At 38.9% G+C, this 22,442-nt stretch overlaps 4 protein-coding genes across 8 annotated transcripts in view; all 4 read left to right on the forward strand.

The window, feature by feature from the left end:
- The window catches only part of LOC107562010 (uncharacterized), a 15,437-nt gene extending 13,168 nt beyond the window's left edge, over positions 1-2,269 (forward strand). The window contains exons 11-13 of the mRNA XM_016246569.1: positions 297-554; positions 640-888; positions 2,050-2,269. Of these exons, the coding sequence (XP_016102055.1) occupies positions 297-554; positions 640-888; positions 2,050-2,075 (533 nt within the window). The 3' untranslated portion in view covers positions 2,076-2,269. The remainder of the gene's footprint in view (positions 1-296; positions 555-639; positions 889-2,049) is intronic.
- A 502-nt stretch (positions 2,270-2,771) lies between these two features.
- LOC107562011 (claspin) lies at positions 2,772-9,891 on the forward strand. Its single transcript, XM_016246571.1, has 6 exons — positions 2,772-3,292; positions 3,476-7,408; positions 8,058-8,259; positions 8,357-8,448; positions 9,091-9,176; positions 9,266-9,891. Exons 1-6 carry the CDS (start codon positions 3,236-3,238, stop codon positions 9,327-9,329), a joined length of 4,434 nt encoding a protein of 1,477 aa, XP_016102057.1. The 5' UTR covers positions 2,772-3,235; the 3' UTR covers positions 9,330-9,891.
- A 1,022-nt stretch (positions 9,892-10,913) lies between these two features.
- Positions 10,914-19,122, forward strand: ppp4cb (protein phosphatase 4, catalytic subunit b). 2 transcript variants are annotated; one of them, XM_016246573.1, is made up of 9 exons: positions 10,914-11,069; positions 14,148-14,396; positions 14,488-14,539; positions 14,732-14,782; positions 16,221-16,322; positions 16,611-16,784; positions 16,872-16,998; positions 17,071-17,260; positions 18,686-19,122. In XM_016246573.1, the coding sequence occupies exons 2-9, from the start codon at positions 14,299-14,301 to the stop codon at positions 18,813-18,815; spliced, it is 924 nt and encodes a 307-aa protein (XP_016102059.1). In that variant the 5' UTR covers positions 10,914-11,069; positions 14,148-14,298; the 3' UTR covers positions 18,816-19,122. The 2 variants fall into 2 exon arrangements, with proteins under 2 accessions (XP_016102059.1, XP_016102058.1); XM_016246572.1 differs by lacking the exons at positions 10,914-11,069; positions 14,148-14,396; positions 14,488-14,539; positions 14,732-14,782 and adding exons at positions 15,292-15,486; positions 15,578-15,629; positions 15,822-15,872.
- Positions 19,123-20,298: 1,176 nt separating this feature from the next.
- eif3c (eukaryotic translation initiation factor 3, subunit C) overlaps positions 20,299-22,442 on the forward strand; it is a 17,707-nt gene continuing 15,563 nt past the window's right edge. For all 4 annotated transcript variants that reach the window (XM_016246574.1, XM_016246575.1, XM_016246576.1 and 1 more), the window contains exons 1-2: positions 20,299-20,447; positions 21,905-22,023. In XM_016246574.1, coding sequence (XP_016102060.1) covers positions 21,923-22,023 — 101 coding nt within the window. In that variant the 5' untranslated portion in view covers positions 20,299-20,447; positions 21,905-21,922. The remainder of the gene's footprint in view (positions 20,448-21,904; positions 22,024-22,442) is intronic.

Genomic DNA, 22,442 nt, shown 5'->3' on the forward strand with positions numbered 1-22,442 from the left:
GAGAGAGAGAGAGTATATGTATTTTTTTTTTTTTTTTTTTTATATATATATATATATATATATATATAAAATTTATTTAAAACAGAAAAAATAGAAAATACTAACATTATAGAAAAGTCTAACATTATAAATGTCTTTACTGTCATTTTTGATAAATTTAATATATCCTTGCTGAATACAACTATTCATTCTTTAAAAAATGTGCAACCTAAACCTAGAATATAATATGAAGGATATCATAGAGACATATGGTTTTGGGCTCATTTGATGCAATCTTTTTCTGTCTTGTTTCTCAGTTGCTCCCTCCATCCCTTGTTCTCTGACGGTTAGCTGGAGCAGAGATGGTGTGGGAATATTCTCCGTTCTTCTCTCTGGAGGAAAACCCACGGCTGAAGTTCTCTGGGCTGCTGGTGGCACGACCGTCTCCAAGCTTTTGTCAAAAGAGAGAGAGAGAGAAAACAGCGAGGGGAAACCAGAGCTCAAGAGCGTTTGTGTTCTGGTGAGATCTACAGGACGACAGGAAAGTGACAGTCGCAGAGGAGGACATGCACGCAGTACGTATGCCAATATGATGGTGAGCAGACTGAATGTTTCTCAATAGCATCAATAAGAAAAGCAACCATTTGGCTTATTCTACAGGAATCAGGCCGCCTAGTGTGGACTGCAATGCCGAATGTGAAAAGATGAATAAATGTGCGGATGGAATGAAATCCGTACTAGAGGACAAACAGCTGAATGATCATATGGAGGAGAATGATGAGGATGAGGATGTGGATCCATCCTATATAAACACTGTGAGATTGAGGAAAGAGAAGAAAGAGTGTCTGAGAGTTACTGTGGAAATTACCCATCCTGCACTGAGATTCCCTGCGTATCTTACCTGGACAGGTAAATAATGTGTTGTTGAGATACAAGATGCTGTGCATGTGTAAAATTAGTAATTCAATGGATACAGTCAAACTAAATAATATTACTATTCAAAATCCAGTATAAATACTAAATACACTGAAAAAAATGTGGTGTAGAAACAAACTGATAGTACATTTCGCAAATAAAACGGCAAGTAAATCATTGAATTAAACATGAAATTTGAAAACAGAAAGACTTAAAGGGTTAGTTCACCCAAAAATTAAAATTAGGCTGCATTTTACTCACCCCCGATGCATCCTAGGTGTATTTGACTTTCTTCTTTCAGACGAATCCAGTCGGAGTTATATTAAAAATTGTCTTTGATCTTTCAAGCTCTATCGTTGCACTCAGCGGGTGTTGCATTGCTTCTGTCCAAAAGGCGTGAAATAAAAAGCACCTTTCCATAAAAAAAAGTGTCTCACATGACTCCGGGGGGTGAACAAAGGCCTCCTGTAGCGAATCGATGCGTTTTTGTAAGAAAAATATCCATATTCAAAACCTAATGATCACTTGAATCTAGCTTGCGCTCACTGTTGTAAAACGGAAGCAGTTCCAGGGGAATTACTTTGCAACTTTCGCCGACCTCATACGTCATGCTCACGGAGCTGCTTCTGTATACAACAGTGAGCGCAAGCTAGATTCAAGTGATCATTAGGTTTTGAATATGGATATTTTTCTTACAAAAACGCATCGATTCGCTACAGGAGGCCTTTGTTCACCCCCCGGAGTCATGTGAGACACTTTTTTTATGGAAAGGTGTTTTTATTTCACGTCTTTTGAACTGAAGGAATGCAACACCCGCTGAGTGCAACGATAGAGCTTGAAAGATCAAAGACTATTTTTTATATAACTCCGACTGGATTTGTCTGAAAGAAGAAAGTCATATACACCTAGGATGCATCGGGGGTGAGTAAAACACAGCCTATTTTCACTTTTGGGTGAACTAACCCTTTAAATTGTATTTCCTTGTAAGACATACTCTAATGACTGTTTTAAAAACATTTAAAGTGTTTATTTCCCTCTTAAAAATATAATATTGTTGACAAATATGTTTATAATTATGTACACTCACATGAGATTAGACTACAATAAGTGACCTAGATTAGAAGATGAAGTTTACATCTCACTTGTGTTTTGCAGAGCCTGCAGAGGAAGCGTCATCATGATGACTCGCAGTTATTTAGAAATCTACATCTTTTCTTGACACCACCTCCACCTCCACCCCTACCTATGAGCTCATGAAACTTTATACTGAAGTTTTGCTGTTGTATTCTTTTTTCTTAAAAAATCAAATGTTTTCTTTTACTACTAATATGATGCATGAAACACAATATTAGGTATTCACTTCACTCTGAATTATCTGCCATCAATTTTAATTAAATAAACTCTTTAAAATAAAGCTGTAATGTTTTTTTGTTTTTTTTACCGAGTATGTGAGAAAGTCAGAAAGAACGCACCACAGTGACTAATTTTGTCCACGTACTAAGCTGACTTAGATACACGGCAAACCACAACACTTGTGCATATTCAGACGTGCACATTAGTCTTATTATTATTATTGCGCCTACACTTAAAATGCTTTAGTTTTCTATCATAATCAAACAATGCCATTACTATCTCATTTCATAATCAGCTACGCTTTAAAGCTGATATGGTGAAATATCTTGAGGGAAGTTAAAGGTGCTGCACACTCTAGTTGCACAGAAGTAACTGTTGCAGCAGAAAACTATGGCTGTATTTCAAAACCTAGTGAGATTTCTTTCCAGACAGCAGATTTTCTCGCACTGTGACTGAAAAAAAAAAGCATAAATACGAAAAAATGGCAGTTTCACTCATGATGTCCAATAATGCTGCAGGCGACTGAGACACTGCACGCGCAACAGTGCTGCACGCGCATGACCAATGCCGCCTTTTTAGATTGTTCACTAGGTTTTGACACACAGCCAGTGTGATTTAGAGAAGTGTACTCCGAAATGATGTGTGGTTGAACATGACAGGCCCGATGACTCTTATGCTTTCCTCACCACAAACCAACTCCGTGCGAGAGTTTGTGCTTGTGCGTTGGCTGGTGTCAATGCTGCTTCACACAGCGCATCTTCCTCATTAAAACACCGGACATATGAGCACAAGGAACTTGACAAATGCGACCTCCATCACTCAGTAACAATATAACTTCCCGTAAAGGACTCAACTTATAAAAAGGAGACGTGCTTGTTATGGTCTGAATGGGGATGTTGTGAAAAAACCGCCTGGACGTCGCCACCAAAACTTCGAGGGAGCCTCATTAATCTGTCAGCAATTCATCATTTTTTAAATTTAATCGGCTATGGATCCACCTGAAAGCTCAGGGAACCGCATTGGTCGCACTATTTGGACCGTTTGGGTGAGTAAATGCTGCTCTTTTGCAACAGTGACTTTCACTGATTAAGTTGTGATAATGATTAGTCTGTATGTATAATACCAGTCATATTGTATTGCTTGTCTAGTCCTCATATGATCTTTGTCTCTTGATTAGTAGACTAATGTAAGGCTCACTGACTCCTGTTTCAATGTTTTGCTCGTATAGGGTTATCTGTCAGGGGCTGTTGCAAGATATCTCAGACCGGAAGTCACAGATGAAGGAAACCAAAGTGTTCATACCAGAACAGAAGATATTGACTTGAAAAGTGCAGTAAACAAGATTAACAAAGAAGTAACGGCAAATAATTTCACCAATGAAGGGAAGAAAACTAATCAATTTGACAGTGCAGAGGTCAAGTGTTCCCCAACTAATGTCAGAGTGCAAGTGTCTTCTGTGCCGTGGGAAAACACTGATGTGGTCAAGGATGACAGTAATGATGAACTTCATGTTCACACCACAAAAAAACAAGCTTACCATTGTGCAGTGTGGTCCACTGGGACTGATACAGACAACGAAGGACGCATGGTTGGCGCATGTGTTGAGAAAGAAGCAGTTTCATCCGATGAGGTTCAGGCGGAAAAAGTATATGCAAACAATGAGTGTAAGGAGAGTGAAACTGCACACGAGTTGGAAGAAACTGGTAAGACTGAACAAAAATATGGTGACAATGAAGATAAAGAAGAGCGTGATCAGAATCATGACGATGAAAAGTGTGCAAAGAAGAGAGAAGATGCATATAAGACAGACGTAATGGTCCAATTTGAGCAAGATGTAGAACAGGAAAAGCAGATAAACATGGCGGACCATGGAGAGACAGAAGGCATTGCAGGTTTTAAACATGCAGATGAACATCTAATTGAAGAAAAGGAGAACGATTTAGACCAGAAGGATCAGGAGAAAACTGAGAATGATGAAGAACAAGGACTTGAATCACAAGTTCAAGATTTGCGGAAGAGTGAAGATCCAGATAACGCGGACGTTATGGTCCAATGTGAGCTTTATGGACAAGATGTAGAACAAGACAAACTGATAAACATGATGGATCATGGAGAGACAGGAGGCATTGGAGGTTTTAAACATTCAGATGAACATCCTATTGATGAAAAGGAGAAACAAATTGTTGACCAGATGGACCGGGAGATGACTGAGAATGATGAAGAACAAGGAACTGAATCACAAGTGCAAGATTTGCTGCCACAGCTGGAATATTTTAAAAAATATTCTGATGAAATTGCTTACGTCTCTAAAAACGAGGTTGAGGAGATGATGCCTGAAACTAGAAGTGCGACTGAGCAGGATAAGGAGAATGAAACTGTACAGGACTTGGAAGAAATTGGGCAGCTTAAACGAAACGATGGTGACAATGAAGATAAAGAAGATTGTGATCAGAATCATGAGGATGAAAAGTGTGCAATGAAGAGTGAAGATCTGGATAACGCAGACGTAATGGTCCAATCTGAGCTTTATGGACAAGATGTAGAACAAGACAAACTGATAAACATGATGGATCATGGAGAGATGGGAGGCATTGGAGGATTTAAACATGCAGATGAACATCTTATTGATGACATGGAGGAACAAATTGTTGACCAGAAGGATCAGGGGGAAATTGAGAATGATGAAGACCAAGGAACTGAATCACAAGTGCAAGATTTGCTGCCACAGCTGGAATATTTTAAAAAATATTCTGATGAAATTGCTTACGTCTCTAAAAACGAGGTTGAGGAGATGATGCCTGAAACTAGAAGTGCGACTGAGCAGGATAAGGAGAATGAAACTGTACAGGACTTGGAAGAAATTGGGCAGCTTAAACGAAACGATGGTGACAATGAAGATAAAGAAGATTGTGATCAGAATCATGAGGATGAAAAGTGTGCAATGAAGAGTGAAGATCTGGATAACGCAGACGTAATGGTCCAATCTGAGCTTTATGGACAAGATGTAGAACAAGAAATGCAGATAAGCATGATGGACCATGCAGAGAAAGAAGGCACTGGAGGTTTTAAACATTCAGATGAACATCCTCTTGATGAAAAGGAGAAACAAATTGTTGACCAGATGGACCGGGAGATGACTGAGAATGATGAAGAACAAGGAACTGAATCACAAGTGCAAGATTTGCTGCCACAGCTGGAATATTTTAAAAAATATTCTGATGAAATTGCTTACGTCTCTAAAAACGAGGTTGAGGAGATGATGCCTGAAACTAGAGGTGCGACTGAGCAGGATAAGGAGAATGAAACTGTACAGAACTTGGAAGAAATTTGGCAGCTTAAACGAAACGATGGTGACAATGAAGATAAAGAAGAATGCGATCAGAATCATGAGGATGAAAAGTGTGCAATGAAGAGTGAAGATCTGGATAACGCAGACGTAATGGTCCAATCTGAGCTTTATGGACAAGATGTAGAACAAGAAATGCAGATAAGCATGATGGACCATGCAGAGCATCCTATTGATGAAAAGGAGAAAAAAATTGTTGACCAGATGGACCAGGAGATGACTGAGAATGATGAAGAACAAGGAACTGAATCACAAGTGCAAGATTTGCTGCCACAGCGGGAATATTTTACAGAGGAAGCAGATGACCTTGCAAAGCCTGAAAGGCTGAAAGTAATGGAAAAATATTCTTATGACATTGATGAATTCTCTAAAAAAGGGGTTGAGGAGGTAATGCATGAAACTGAGCAGGATGAAGACACCACAGAAAGTGAACAAGACACGACTAAATATGAGCTAATGGAGTCAGTAGAAACCCTGCAGAGAGTTTCCGAAGAACTATCTGAAAAAAAAGTACCAAATGTTGAACTGAAAATGACCACAGTAGTGGATGAGTTTTTCGAAACCGTTGATACATTAGAAGACACCCTGCTGTCGGATTCAAAACAGGATACTTCAGAAAATACTCCTGTAACAGGAACTGGGTCACCTGTTGTGGCCATGAAAACTGAAGGCATGTTTTCAGATCTAATTGTTTGCGAGTTCCCTGGAGAATTGAGGAAAGGGCCAGAGACTGCATTGGCGGAGACTGATTTGGGATGTTTTGAGGAGATCAAAACTAACCTACATAATCCCCAAACTCTTGCAGAAGAGCAAGCAGAAAGGGAAGCTGTGATCACATGCTCTGTTGAGCACTCTGAGACCCTGAAAGCAGTTGATGAAGCAGTTGAGACTGAACAAGACATTGAAACTTTAGGTACAACAGAAAGTCAGGCACATCAGGAAATAGATAAAACCGAGTTCTCACTCAAAGAACATGTTGATTTAAGAACTGAACTGATGGAAGAAACAACTGAAACAAAGATCAGTTCAAAAGATGAGGAAGCAGAGCCCTCCGAGAAAGAAAATCAATCATCAGTCATCAGAAATGTCACTTTACAGTCACATGAGCTTCTTGAGTTCACAGAAGGAGAATGCAAATCATCTCTAGGAACAATGGACACTTTCAATGAATCACTAGGAAATTCAAGTATGTCTGAAATCGAGATTAAACATGTTGCAGAGGAGCAAACAGATGTGAAACCTGTATTAACAAGGTCTTTGAGTCCAGCAGAGTTTCTGGAGGAAACTCTACATCTGCAGGGTGAATCAGAGCGATGCGCTGAAGAGCAGGAGATCCTGGAGACTGCTTTAGAGTATGTAGAAGGAATAACAAATCAAGTCTTGAAGGAAATGATAGAAACAGAAATTAACTTCGTACAAGAAACAGAACCTTTGGCAGGACCTTCAACAGAAGAACCTGGCGATGCAGAATATCAAAGACCTGCACAATGTGTGTCAGCTGATGCTTTTGTCCTGGAAGAAGAAGGGAAGTTATTGGGTGAGACAATGGACAGTAAGGTAGAAATGGAGGTGGAAACCACAAGTAGTGACGTTCTTAAACAAACCGAGCAACATATTAGTTCACCAGAGTGTGAAACTACTGAAGCTGATGGACGTCGTGATCAGATACAGAAGGTCATTGCTGGAGAAACAGAGTTGAGTAGTCATGAAGACTTAATGGAAGTCAGCAGATCTGGGATGAAAAGAGGATTTGATTCAGTGAGCAAAGACCTTCCAGAGGTGAAGACAGAAGGCAAATTATATTTGTATCTACAGGTAATATAGAATATTTTGTTGAGTAAAAGCTCCACGAATATAGAAATTAAATGTCATCCTACTAAGAAGTTAAAAGGGTTAGTTCACCCAAAAATGAAAATTCAAACCCGTAAGACCTTCGTTCATCTTCGGAACACAACTTGAGATATTTTTGATGAAATCTGAGGGCTCTCTGACCCTCCCATAGACAGCAAGGTAACTACCACGTTCAAGGTCCAGAAAAGTACCAAGATGATCGACAAAGTAGTCCGTGTGACATCAGTGGTTCAACTGTAAACTTACGAAGCTACGAGAATACTTTTTTGTGCAAAGAAAACAAACGCTGCCACACGCTCGCGCCATGGTACTGTCGTGAACGCGCGTCCACGAGTGTAGTGTTATTTTTGTTTTCTTTGCGCAAAAAAGTATTCTCGTAGCTTCGTAAGTTTACAGTTGAACCACTGATGTCACACGGACTACTTTGTCGATCATCTTGGTACTTTTCTGGACCTTGAACGTGGTAGTTACCTTGCTGTCTATGGGAGGGTTATAAAATATCTTAAATTGTGTTCCGAAGATGAACGAAGGTCTTACGGGTTTGAAACGACACGAGGGTGACGTTTTCATTTTTGGGTGAACTAACCCTTTAAACTTGACTATTTATCTTTAGGCATTTGAGGAATCATCTTTGGACTTTACCGTTCAGAAGTCTCGAATTGCTGTGAAGAATCCCCTAGTTCGGCCTCCCAAAGACCCCAGAAGGCTCCTCTTCAAGGCCTCGGTCGAACCTCTTGTCCCACAGCCTTCACCATGTAGTCAGAAGGTTGAAGTCTCTCTTCCAAATAAAGGGGTAACTGGATTTAAACTTCCAGGTATTTACCAAAATAAAATCTCAATGAAAAGTACATTAACATTTTATTAGTACTTTAAATCGGTCCATTATTTGTTTTTTCCTTGGTCATTTTTCAGGACTGGGTGCAGCGCTGCCAGTATTGAGAAAAACTGAGTTTGGGAAGAAAGCAAGAGAAGGAGGAGCAGCAGAGAGAACACTGCAACCACAGGTACACAACAGATATGGACACACAAACAGTTTGAGTCTAAAAAATGATGGTACTGCGTAATCCAAGCACAATATTACACTCAATAAATATTTTTAATCCTAAATTTAAGATTTGTGTATTTTAATTGCTTATAAAATTTTCATCCGTTTGGATTACACGGTTTTAACGTAAACAAACTAATAAAACATTTTTTACTAAAAATTGTTTTATTTGATTTAAATAATTATATGTTCAAATTGCAGCTCTTCAAATTGCTTAGAATCAACATAAATCTGTTAATTGCAAAAATAAATGTTGTTAGCTGTGGAACAAGCGATATTCAAGTTAAAGTTAATTAAAGTTCAAATGAATGAGATTGAAAGAAATTGGATTTATTGATAAATATATAAACCTGCTTGTTGTGTATTTTAAACACATTCAGCTTATTAGTACTGTGACAAAAATCTTAACTGGTCCTTTCCTGTTTTGATTTATGTATGCATGACAAATATGCATCAAATTTTATTTTTATTAGTTTATGTTGAAACTGTAAAACTGTAATACAAACGGCTGACAATTTTATTTAAAAAAAATGTGTATGTATCAAAGTATATGTCAGTTATTTGATGTGTAGATGTGTAGTGATACAACTGTTTTTCACAGCAAAAGTCAGTTGCAGTAACAGAGGATTCTGTCAAACAAGAGCAAGTGCCAGCTAAACCCAAATGGACACCGCCAAGGCATCCTGGGTATGGCCTGTTATATCAATCTGAATTATTAATTTCATTTGATGTTGTTTCACAAATAACTAACTTCTTTCCTTATTTTGTTTGTGCAGTATGGGGAGTCCCTTCATGATGGCAGAACTCAAAAGCAAACTCAAAAAGCCTGTTCAGGAGTAATAATATATTTTCAGATGCATTCTTCACCCGTTTTTATTTGTCTTATTCAAGCACTATGCAGCCTGGTAAATATTATGGAAAGTTATTCTAACTCCTCAGCTGCCGCACAACATTTCATTTTACTTCCACTATTTTGTTTGCTTCTATCTTAAGAATCTAAACTGCGCACAGACATTTCTCATGCATTTTTCTTAAGAGTTTAACTGAGTATGTATTTATATTTGAAGGGGGGGAAAGTATAAGGGAAATGATTACATACTAAATATCAATAAACATTTTTGCACTTTTTTGCAGCACTTAAACTTTGACTGTAGTTCAAACTGTCATATCCAGTGTTTATCACTAGGGGGCAGCAGAGAATCACTGCTGGACGACTGCTGTCGTTTCGCCACTAGAGGGCAGAACAGAGTCGCTGGCTGTCATATCACATTTAAAACTATTTTATTGCTATTTGTTATTGTTATATTGTATATTTCTTTTTCTTTTTCTTGCCATTTCTTTCTATGTGTATAATTATTTGGCAATATTGTATGTAAACAATCATGGCAATAAAGTATTTTGAATTGAATATATCACTTCGCCACTAGGGGGCATAACAGAGTCGCTGGTTGTCATATGTTTATACGCCACTAGAGGACAGTAGTAAGCCGCTCGCTGTTACATATCACTCCGCCACTAGAGGGCAGAAGACGGTCGTTGGCTGTAATATGTCAATGCGCCACTAGGGGCAGCAGACAGCCATTGGCTGTAATATGTCAATGCGCCACTAGGGGCAGCAGACAGCCATTGGCTCTAATGTGTCAATGCGCCACTAGGGGCAGCAGACAGCCATTGGCTCTAACTAGGGGCAGCAGACAGCCATTGGCTGTAATATGTCAATGCGCCACTAGGGGCAGCAGACAGCCATTGGCTCTAACATGTCAATGCGCCACTAGGGGCAGCAGACAGCCGTTGGCTGTAATATGTCAATGCGCCACTAGGGGCAGCAGACAGCCATTGGCTCTAATGTGTCAATGCGCCACTAGGGGCAGCAGACAGCCATTGGCTCTAATATGTCAATGCGCCACTAGGGGCAGCAGACAGCCATTGGCTGTAATATGTCAATGCGCCACTAGGGGCAGCAGACAGCCGTTGGCTGTAATATATCAATGCGCCACTAGGGGCAGCAGACAGCCGTTGGCTGTAATATATCAATGCGCCACTAGGGGCAGCAGACAGCCGTTGGCTGTAATATATCAATGCGCCACTAGGGGCAGCAGACAGCCGTTGGCTGTAATATATCAATGCGCCACTAGGGGCAGCAGACAGCCGTTGGCTGTAATATATCAATGCGCCACTAGGGGCAGCAGACAGCCGTTGGCTGTAATATATCAATGCGCCACTAGGGGCAGCAGACAGCCGTTGGCTGTAATATATCAATGCGCCACTAGGGGCAGCAGACAGCCGTTGGCTGTAATATATCAATGCGCCACTAGGGGCAGCAGACAGCCGTTGGCTGTAATATATCAATGCGCCACTAGGGGCAGCAGAGAGCCGTTGGCTGTAATATGTCAATGCGCCACTAGGGGCAGCAGACAGCCGTTGGCGGTCACATATGTATGGCTTTCCAAAAGGGAGGCGCTTGACGCCGGTAGAGGCTGGTGGGAGAAAAAGACCGACGAACCGGGTGGAAGCCCTAAAAAGCGAACTGACGTTATACTCCTTAAATTGCTCTATTAAGTCTATCTGGAGTGACTAAAGGTACGTTTCACCCGTATATTTCTTGAACTCTGTTGTGGTTTAAGCGGTGAAGAAGCGTAAACTGGCCGTGTATTTGTCTAAGGCAGATGAGCTGGTTTTTCCGGCCTTTAGCTTTCAGGCTAGCTAGCGCTGCTAATTCAGGGTTGATTCGTCTGTGGCTGGACATTGAGGTCGAGTTTGACATCAGGACTCTTGACATCGTGGGGATTGATAAATGTCGGTGGTGTGTTTGTTAGTGTTAGTCGTCTAGAAGTTATTAAATTCGTCAGTAAGTTTTCAGGAAAGTTGTGGCAGTCTAATTCACCGTCACGTTGGGTACGCGAACTGAGCGAAGTACGTTACGTTCGTTTTTACGTTTAACGTAGTTCCTTGTGAAACAATACATTTGACCGCGTATTGACATAGGAAGACTTCTAAAATGATGTTTTAGCTTTTATTGTAACACGAGTTGGCGACACAAGATTGAACTGTCATCCTAATTTGAAGTTATCTTACCAGCGTTAGACTTGGATCGTTTTAAACGTCTGCCGCTGTTTGAGTTGTTTAACTTGATTAACTACTGTTTCTCTACCGAAGGCCAGAGACCTCATCCACTGGGTTTTAGGCTGTTGTGCTTAATTTGCATACATACTATGACGTTGTTAATCAGAAGTCATAAATATTCATATTTTACTTAATTCTAATTAAACATTTGTCACTGGTTTCAGAAAGCCGTTGTATTTAAAGAAAAAGATTAACCATTAAAATGACTGTGTAAAACATGAATGCACAAACTGTTTTTTTTATTATTATTATTATTATAATTGTTTATTATTAATGCCATAACCAAGAACAATACGATAAGAATCATCCATTGCAAAACAGAAAAGAAAAAAAATATGGGTATACAACAATAACAAAAATACAAGTAAATAATATTCCAAGGAAAAATAAAATGTTACGCTACAATGTCATATTTACATACAATGTTATATGTTCTAATTGCCTTTTTACTTGTGCAGTTTTGTAAAACATTACAGTAAAGCTTGAATTAAAGTGAGAAAAATTTGGTTTGGAGTCTGAACATTTCATTTTATGAATATGAAACTTTCCCATGTATTTTAATAACTGTACAAGATACACTCTAAAAAAGGCTGGGTTAGATACAACCCAGTGCTGGGTAAAATAGGGACAAACCCAGCAATTGGGCTGTTTTGACCCAGCAGTTGGGTTACTACCCAGAAGGTTGGGTTAAACATTTAACCCAACCGCTGGGTCAAAACAACCCAATTGCTGGGTTTGTCCCTATTTTACCCAGCACTGGGTTGTATTCAACCCAGCATTTTTTAGAGTGTAATGCTTTATCTTTATCAATATCATGATTATTAAAATATATTAATCTGTTAGGACCACTCAGCTGTAAAGCAATGTGCAATATCTTCTTAATTAAATGTTCCATATCAGTCCAGAATATTTTTGTATATAAGCAATGAAAAATAGTTTCTTTTACTGGGTATATTCGATGCATTATATTAAAAGAAACTTCTTTTGGTTTGTTATTAATGTAAAATGTATCCACTGTTCGCCAAGCTTTATGCCAATTCAAGTCACCAAACACGGAAGACCATAAAAAACGAGCTGGAGGATAAACGGTGTTATTAAGTATATTTCTAATATAGTCGTTTGAGACTCTGTTTTGTATAATATTTCTGTTACCAATTAATATTTTACTCTTGATATCTGCGAGATTTTAATCTTTCTCCTGAGATGTATTGTTGAGAAGAATCTGTACACGCAAACTGTTTTTGTGGGTCTTTCTGCTTCATGACGTTATAATGATAATGTGACGTCATTTGAGTTGACTAATGGTTTACTCGGTGTGTAATGCCAAAATAACTTTAATCAGACAGGTTTTCTATTATGATCAGAAGGTTTTGAAAGTAAAAATCCCATTTATTTTCTCTATAAGGGAGTTGATTTTTAAGGCCTGCTGTAATATGGTTTTGTTGAAGCCGTCGGTCCTTTTTTTTTTTTCAACTAATTTTTTTAATAATCATGTATAACAGTAGAATTCCTGGTAGAAACTACAATACCCATGATTCTGCAAAGTAATCTCTCCGCCAATCAGGGAATTGATAAGGCAGTTCAAGCCAAAATATCTCGTTAGCGCCCACCCACTATCATGAGGCACCACGAATGACGTCATCTACGCTCTCAAACGATTTTGCAATGGACATAAAATGTTGTTTCTATATTCACAATACTTTCCTCAAGCGTGTGATGGAAATGTTACGGCCCTTACCATATTCTGATGCCTGCGGCAACCACACGTGACGACCCCGGGCTGGACTCCGCTTCGTCCACGGTGAAAGCCGATCCGGCGATCCACAGCGCAAAGTTTATTCCTCAGCGACCAGCACAGATCAGCTCTAGGCATGACGAAGCGGATATCGTCCTCTTTTGGAAGACCAAACGAAGTAGTTTCGCTTTCACAACGAATCACACAGCGTCTCCACGACATGGCGGCGGCAACAACAATACTACAGCGAGAATAAAAGTCACGCCTTCTTTCTTTGCGTGAACATTTGGGCGGCATTATGCAAATCTTCCCACATAGTGATGTAGATATGTGGGGCCGTGTTAGAACGAGGCGTTTTAGGTAGGTGTGGCTGACTTTTATACTTTTTTAACTTTTATAAAGAATATCTCTTTGGATTTGAGACTTTAGTCTTTGCAACTTTACAGATCTTCTTTATGCACAAAGAGCTTGGAACACTCCAAAGAGAAAGGAAAACTTGAAATCGCATCATATGACCCCTTTAAGTTCAGTCTTCAATTTGTACAAACAGAAACTTGGTGAGCAGTTGAGACTTGTTTCAGAAACATTATTTGAAAACCTTTGACTGGTAATGTGTGTGGGATATACAGTGTGTACTGTTGCACTTTATGATGCTTTCTCGGGCTGTTTTGCCTTATCTTTAATGATGAGGCAAAACTTTAGTTATCTTTGCATGGTTAAATTTGAATAAGACAAATACATAGTATAGTAAATGTTGACTATATTAAAATGTCTTTTCTTTTTTTCTTTACTCCGAACAGGTTGTTGTGCCCAGATTCGACCCCACCACCTCTCCACGTCTCTTCATCTGGTGTGTGTGTGTGTCTGTGTTTGGATAGCACAGAGAGAGATTGTTAGTCCTACAGTAGCGGTATTCACTGGTTTCTCCAGACGGTCTCTCAGAGATCCACCATGGGTGACATGAGTGATCTGGACAGGCAGATCGACCAGCTGAGGAGGTGTGAGCTCATCAAGGAGAATGAGGTCAAAGCCCTGTGTGCCAAAGCCAGGTGATTACAACCAACAGAAAGCCAATTAGTAGCTTTTAAAAGCATTTTACTGTTGATCATATGCTCATACAACACTAATGTGTGATTCCAGAGAGATTCTTGTAGAAGAGAGTAACGTACAGAGGGTGGACTCTCCGGTAACAGTAAGTATTGAGAAACTGAGCATAGAGGAGACAGAAAAGAAGAGATTTTTAAAGAATGTTGGTAACCAAACAGTTTTGGTGACCATTTTTTAGATATTTTGACATTTTTCTCAAAAGATCATCTTTAAAATGATAATGAACCATTTCTTTGATCGTGTTTATGGGAAGTTAATAGCTCTGTCTTTTCTTCAGGTGTGTGGTGACATCCATGGGCAGTTTTATGACTTGAAGGAATTGTTTAGGGTATGTCTGAGTTCTTTCACACAAAAAGTCAATCCAAAATGATGTTTTAATTTTTTTTTGTATCCAGTGGTAGTGCTGGGCGGTATGACCAAAAATTTATTTCATGGTATTTTTCAAAATTATAATAAAATTAAATAGAGCAACCTACTAGTTGTAATTGATGTTATTGACTGGACAGTCTTACTGTTAGTTTAAATCAAATCAGTGGTGCTGTTATTTCCTTCAGCTTGCTAATTGGCTGTAATATGTCAATGCGCCACTAGGGGCAGCAGAGAGCCGTTGGCTGTAATATGTCAATGCGCCACTAGGGGCAGCAGAGAGCCGTTGGCTGTAATATGTCAATGCGCCACTAGGGGCAGCAGAGAGCCGTTGGCTGTAATATGTCAATGCGCCACTAGGGGCAGCAGACAGCCATTGGCTGTAATATGTCAATGCGCCACTAGGGGCAGCAGAGAGCCGTTGGCTGTAATATGTAATATGCCACCTCTCCACGTCTCTTCATCTGGTGTGTGTGTGTGTCTGTGTTTGGATAGCACAGAGAGAGATTGTTAGTCCTACAGTAGCGGTATTCACTGGTTTCTCCAGACGGTCTCTCAGAGATCCACCATGGGTGACATGAGTGATCTGGACAGGCAGATCGACCAGCTGAGGAGGTGTGAGCTCATCAAGGAGAATGAGGTCAAAGCCCTGTGTGCCAAAGCCAGGTGATTACAACCAACAGAAAGCCAATTAGTAGCTTTTAAAAGCATTTTACTGTTGATCATATGCTCATACAACACTAATGTGTGATTCCAGAGAGATTCTTGTAGAAGAGAGTAACGTACAGAGGGTGGACTCTCCGGTAACAGTAAGTATTGAGAAACTGAGCATAGAGGAGACAGAAAAGAAGAGATTTTTAAAGAATGTTGGTAACCAAACAGTTTTGGTGACCATTTTTTAGATATTTTGACATTTTTCTCAAAAGATCATCTTTAAAATGATAATGAACCATTTCTTTGATCGTGTTTATGGGAAGTTAATAGCTCTGTCTTTTCTTCAGGTGTGTGGTGACATCCATGGGCAGTTTTATGACTTGAAGGAATTGTTTAGGGTATGTCTGAGTTCTTTCACACAAAAAGTCAATCCAAAATGATGTTTTAATTTTTTTTTGTATCCAGTGGTAGTGCTGGGCGGTATGACCAAAAATTTATTTCATGGTATTTTTCAAAATTATAATAAAATTAAATAGAGCAACCTACTAGTTGTAATTGATGTTATTGACTGGACAGTCTTACTGTTAGTTTAAATCAAATCAGTGGTGCTGTTATTTCCTTCAGCTTGCTAATCGCATGCTAGCATTTCTTATTGGACTGGGTATTTGTTATTTAAATGGAATATACTGACAAATCCACTAATAATTGGTTAATAAATTAATATTTAATAATCTGTTCTTCTTCAGGTGGGAGGCGACGTTCCAGAAACAAACTACCTCTTCATGGGAGATTTTGTGGACAGAGGCTTTTACAGTGTCGAGACTTTTCTGTTACTTCTTGCCCTGAAGGTACTGTCAAGCTGTTTAGGGCATTTGTAATGAGATGTAATGGTTGTTATTGTAATAAATGAGCATACACCACTTTTTAAAAATTGAATAATTAATATTTTTTTTAGACATTTTTGAAAGAATAAGAATCTGAATATACAGTGGGTATTTGATTTTAAGAAATCAGCATATTAGAATGATTCCTGAAGGATCATGTGACACTGAAGACTGGAGTAATGAAGCTGAAAATTCAGCTTTGATCACAAAACGGTTATTTTAAATTGTAATATTTCACATTCGTCCTCACAGGTGCGTTATCCAGACAGAATCACCCTGATCCGGGGAAATCATGAGTCTAGACAGATCACACAGGTGTACGGCTTTTACGACGAGTGTTTAAGAAAATACGGTTCGGTCACGGTATGGAGGTACTGCACAGAGATCTTCGACTACCTGTCCCTCTCCGCCATCATTGACGGCAAAGTGAGGCTTTTTGTTGGTTTGCTAACATGGTCCCACTTTCTGCCTCAGAACTGGCCTGATGTGGATGTGTTTCTTGTGACCCCACAGATCTTCTGTGTACACGGAGGCCTGTCGCCCTCAATCCAGACTCTGGACCAGATCAGAACCATCGACAGGAAGCAGGAAGTGCCTCATGATGGGCCCATGTGTGATCTTTTGTGGTCTGATCCTGAAGGTAATTCTAGATTAAAACTGAGAAGTTGTTCATCATCAGCTTATTATTTGACTGCATGTCTCTCTGATTCAGACACCACAGGATGGGGAGTCAGCCCGAGAGGTGCTGGATATCTGTTTGGCAGTGACGTCGTGGCCCAGTTCAACGCCGCCAACGACATCGACATGATCTGCAGGGCACATCAGCTTGTCATGGAAGGTTACAAGTGGCACTTCAACGAGACTGTTCTCACTGTGTGGTCTGCTCCCAATTACTGCTACAGGTGCGTTTTTGTCTCACAGTTACAAGAATGTCCATGTAGCTATTACGGATGCCACAATTCTCAGTATATTATTGAACCGTTTGGTACGACATCAATTCGCGCTTGTGAATTGCAAATGTTGCAATCATTTCCGTACGTCTTATTTCTCTGAATTGACTGGGTATGTCTGTGAGTCTACGTGCTGAGATGTACAACTCCCTGCTTATAACGTGCATTTGAAAAAGCAACACGTCAAACATCTTCCTTTGTAATGACTTGCAGTGAGCAGCGTTTCTAAACCCATTGTCCAACAAAAGAGAACATGATATTGTTTTACTCCACAACATCAGTCAGATGCATCCTTTTGTGATCTGATGTTGCTTCTTATTAGGGCTGAACGATTAATTGCATTTGCGATAATATCGCGATATGAAAAAATTAGATTTTTCAACCGCAGAGGCTGCGATTACACTCGGTCACGTGGCACGCGAGAGTAAAGAGGTGTGTTCGACTTGAAGATCGATTGGTGTATGACATCAAAGTACGGCGAGAGAAAACATAAGGAGACGTCCGCTCTCTTATAGCTCTCGCAGTACTTTGATGTCATACACCGTTAACATTAACTACACAGAGCCGTTGTTCACTGACGAGCTGCGCGAATATGAACGTGGTTTTGCGCAGCTCGTCAGTGAACAACAGCTCTGTGTAGTTAATGCTGCTCAATGTGAAAGCCCGCACGTGATGGAGATTTACCGCTGATTACAGAACCGGCTTTACTGACAAGATGCGCGTTAAATATCGCATGCGATTTATCGTGCAGCCCTAATTTAAATGTAATGAAAATGTTTATTTTTATAATTTTTATTTCAGTTTTAGTACATCAAGTTAAACTAAATGAAACTGAGAAGTGTTGCCTTAGCAAACAGCTGAAATTACTTCTCTGAAAAAGTTTAAAGAAGTAAAATAAGCTTTATGGTTTTGTGTTTAATTAACTATAATAACCCTGATTGGAATTGTCGTTTTTGTATTATTCAGGGTTGCAGACTGTAACTAAAATAGTAACAAAGATGACAAATAAAAACCACAAACAACAGTCATTTTAAATCTAGTCAGTATTTGCACCAGTCTGGAAAACTTTGTGTGCGTTCACCTGCACTTTTGTTAATTACATCTTTATAGTGGATGTGAGAGTTTCCTACACACACAACAAACACAGCGTGAGCAACAAATGAACCGGCTCTTGTGAGTCAGTGGTTTGAATCAGACTCAATCACTCAGTGAATCATTCACAACTGACTCGCTTTTTTTTATTTATATATATATATATATATATATATATATATGTATATCTAATTCAAACTGTTACAAGTAATTCAAGATTACTTTCTTGTAATACTATTAATAAGAAAACAAAATGCTTACTTAATCCACTTTTCTTTGTCATAGATGTGGTAATGTGGCGGCAATCTTGGAGCTTGATGAGCACCTGCAGAAAGAGTTCATCATATTCGAAGCTGCTCCACAAGAAACGAGAGGCATTCCCTCCAAAAAACCAGTCGCTGACTACTTCCTGTGAGCTTCCTGCATCCTTAGGATGCAAGCACTCTCAACAGGAAGTGGTGCTCTGTGTGTGTACTTGTATTTCCGTTTCCCTCTCCCTGCCCAACTGTCTTAATTGTGCTTTTTTTTTTTTTTTTACTTTCTGTAATATTCCTTTTTTTTTATTTCTATTTTCCATCCACTTTCACATTCTCTTTGCCATCAAGACACACATTGGCATTATATTCTCATCCACTGCTGTGAAATCTCTCGCTCTCAGACTCATCGTATGCTGTAGATGTAGACGTTTATTATGTATGTGAATAGCAGTAGGGACAGTAGAAGAGTGAGACCGCTGGTTTCACATGGCATTTCTCCTGGTACTCAGAAAGCTGCATCTTGAAATGGCAGGTTGTTGGACATTTTATTTTCGTTTTCTATCTTTACACACTCTTCTCGTGTAAATGTGTTCGAGAATGGATATGCTTTGATTATAGTTTACGGTCTACTGTTTTCACCGGGGTCATCATAGTGTCACAGCTTTTGAGTTTTGTGCAGGAAACCACTGCAGATGCTGAGCGCCCAACTCTGTGGAAATATATGGACATTAACTACACTGGAAAACATCAACACGACACACACAAACCAAACTGGAGTTAGAAAATGTGCTTTTCCCTCTTGACTGTTCTCTCTATAGGACTTATTGTTGATTTTTAATTTGTGAAAATAAAATGTACTTTTGTATGAATTTAAGTTGTGAATTTCTGGTTTTCATCAGTTTGTCAGATATTGTGTGCCTGTTCGACTCATCCATGTTATTTCATCCACTCTAGAAAATATATTTCTAATTAAATATTGGAGTGTGGAAATATAAACATTAAAAAAACTTTAGGACACAACTTTAGCAAGAGTCCCTTATTCAATCAATTTTCATAAAATCACAAATTATTTTGCAACTTAATGTGCAAATTCAGTTTATAGATTTACCAAAATATATATGCAAGGCTACAAATTAGGCAAATGTGAACGGCCACTTGTTTATATATATATATATACATTATTATTTAAAATATACATATATAATTTAAAATATATTTTATACATATTTGAGAAATTAATGCTTTTATTCAGCAAGGATGCATTAAGTTGATCAAAGGTGAAAGTAAAGATACTACAGATTTCTATTTTTTTATATATATTTTTTTACTTTCTATTGCTCAAAATGCACCGTTTACATTTAATAAAAAAAAAAAACATCTTAGTTTCCACAAAAAAATATTAAGCAGCGTGACTGTTTCTTGAGCACCAAACAGCATACTAAAATTATTAAATAGTCAAAACATTTAAGGAATACTTTACACCCAAATATTTCTTTACTCACCATTTTGCTTCAAATCAGTGTGTTTTTCTTCCTTCAGTGGAGCACAAAATAAGATGCGGGGTATGTTCTGTAGTTCCGCTCCAGGCCGGCGGGTGGCGGTAGACCATGGCCGCTGAAGCTTCGGCGCGCCTCCATCCATCTCTCTCTCTCTCTCTCTCTCTCTCTCTCAGTAGCCGACAAGGCTTTGACGCACGCCGTGAGTCGTGCTCTCAAAATTGTAAATGTGGATCTAAAATCTGCACGAAGGGAGTTCACAAACAGATATCTTACGTCTCCAGCAGATAACAGGTATGTTCCGCATGTGTCATGTTCGGGAACTTCCGCTTATATGGCACTTACACACATACACATGCAGTTTTGGTCTCGTTAGGCCTGAACCAGCCGGTCGCGGCACGTTTTCGCGGATGATCTGAGGTAATAAGATGTAATAACACAGTAGTTATCTACTATGCGTCACTTGTGTTTCTATACACAGCAAACGGCTTATTGAGTAGCTTATAGTTTATGTCCATTGAGGCGTTTTAGCAGTGAAGTGATGACAGTCAGTCTTTCAAACTAGCAACCAGAGTTAAACTGTTATTTAAAGCATCACTAGATAAGAGCTTTTAATAACTAAAGTGTTTTTTTACGTTCCGAGTAATTTATCGTTTAACGTCATTAACCCTTGTGCGACCTTTTGGACATTTTTGTCCTTTTCAGTGTTATTTTTGTTTTTTATCATTTTGACTGTTATTGCCAACTGCATACATTTTGGCACAGGTGTGTATTTTTATTGGAATTTTACTATTTCACTTCAGTTTCCTTTAATAAATCTGTTTTGCACTAGGTACAAAAAAGGTTCCTCTCAGGACCTTAAGGACAAAAATGTCCCCATTGAAAGAAACCCATTAAAACTGCTATTTTGTAACTGTAAAATTATGCAATTTTTGTTGATAGGCTTTCATTATATTGGCAAGGCTTTAAAATTTAAATTTTTTACAATTTTTTTACCAGATGGTGCCATTTTTTCAGGTTTGACCCATAAAGAAAATACTCGCTTTATTCCTGTTTTCTGCTTCTGCATATTATAGAGCCAATTGGATAAATAATGCAGCTATAATTGTGTGGGTGTGTTGGTGTGGATGTCAGAGTGTGGTTTGTATGTGTGTTCTTGTAATATTTGAGAGAGAAAAGCTCCACAAATCCAACCACTGTGTGCACCAGCAGAGTTTTGCTGGCATCTAATGAGGAACATTTGGTACTGCGCCCAAGCAACATCTTACTGAAAGCTCATTATTTGAGATATCAACCTCAATTTTGGAATACAACTTGTTTAGATTTATGGCTTTGATTTTCTAGCAGGTATAGAGTTCAACATGTTTCATAAAATATATGTTTTATATAAAACATCGTTCATAAATCATTTTCATAAACCTAAACATCTAGAACTTTTTTTTTTTGGAGTCACTTTTTAAACTTTTTTTACTTCAACAATAATCTGCCATGGGTCTTCTTTAAAATGAGACCAAACTTAACTCTGTGCTCCCAAGCTTCACATTTTTATGACAGTTTTTTGACATGGACATTTTTGTCCACTATGGTTAATTGCTGATATGTCACACAGTCCTCATAAGTCAGTAGCGATATTTGTGTTGTTTATACTCGTGACATGATTCTAAACAATGCTTTGTAGGTTTGAGACTGTATTTTTTTCACTCTCTCTTGTTGTTGTTGTTTCCTCGTCCTTTCTGTATTTCTCATTTCAGTTTTAGCAGCCGTCAGTTATGTCGCGTTTTTTCGCCACCGGATCCGACAGTGAGTCGGAGGAATCCTCGTCCGCGGATGAAATCACCCCCAAAGCGACCGGGACTACTTTCAATAAGCAGTAAGTTGGTTTTCTGATTCTAACAAAATACTCTGTGCAGTGTAGACTTGTGTCGGTATTCGGTAATGCGATATATCACGGTAATGAATATGCACGATATTGTTATCGTGGGCACTTCTAAATACCGTGAATAATTATATATTACAAATTATTCAGAATTTTGAATGCATTTTAAGAATACTTGTCCCATCAACTGGTCAAAATGCACAACACCGCTGTATGCTGCGTGAAAGGCACTCTGATGTAAACAAGCGCGGACGAGAAGCACATGGCGGAACATGTGAGAGATGCTCTGGATGAAAGCGCACTTTCACTCTCTGACTGCAGATGGCGCAGAAATAATAATAATTAATTTAAGTGCAGCCGTTACCCCGGAAACCCTGTAAATAAAGCAGCTGCACTACTTTCTGTTTCTGAAT

This window comes from Sinocyclocheilus grahami, unplaced genomic scaffold, assembly GCF_001515645.1.
Source record: "Sinocyclocheilus grahami isolate Dianchi unplaced genomic scaffold, SAMN03320097.WGS_v1.1 scaffold802.1, whole genome shotgun sequence".
In the NCBI taxonomy this organism is placed as follows: Eukaryota; Metazoa; Chordata; class Actinopteri; order Cypriniformes; family Cyprinidae; genus Sinocyclocheilus; species Sinocyclocheilus grahami.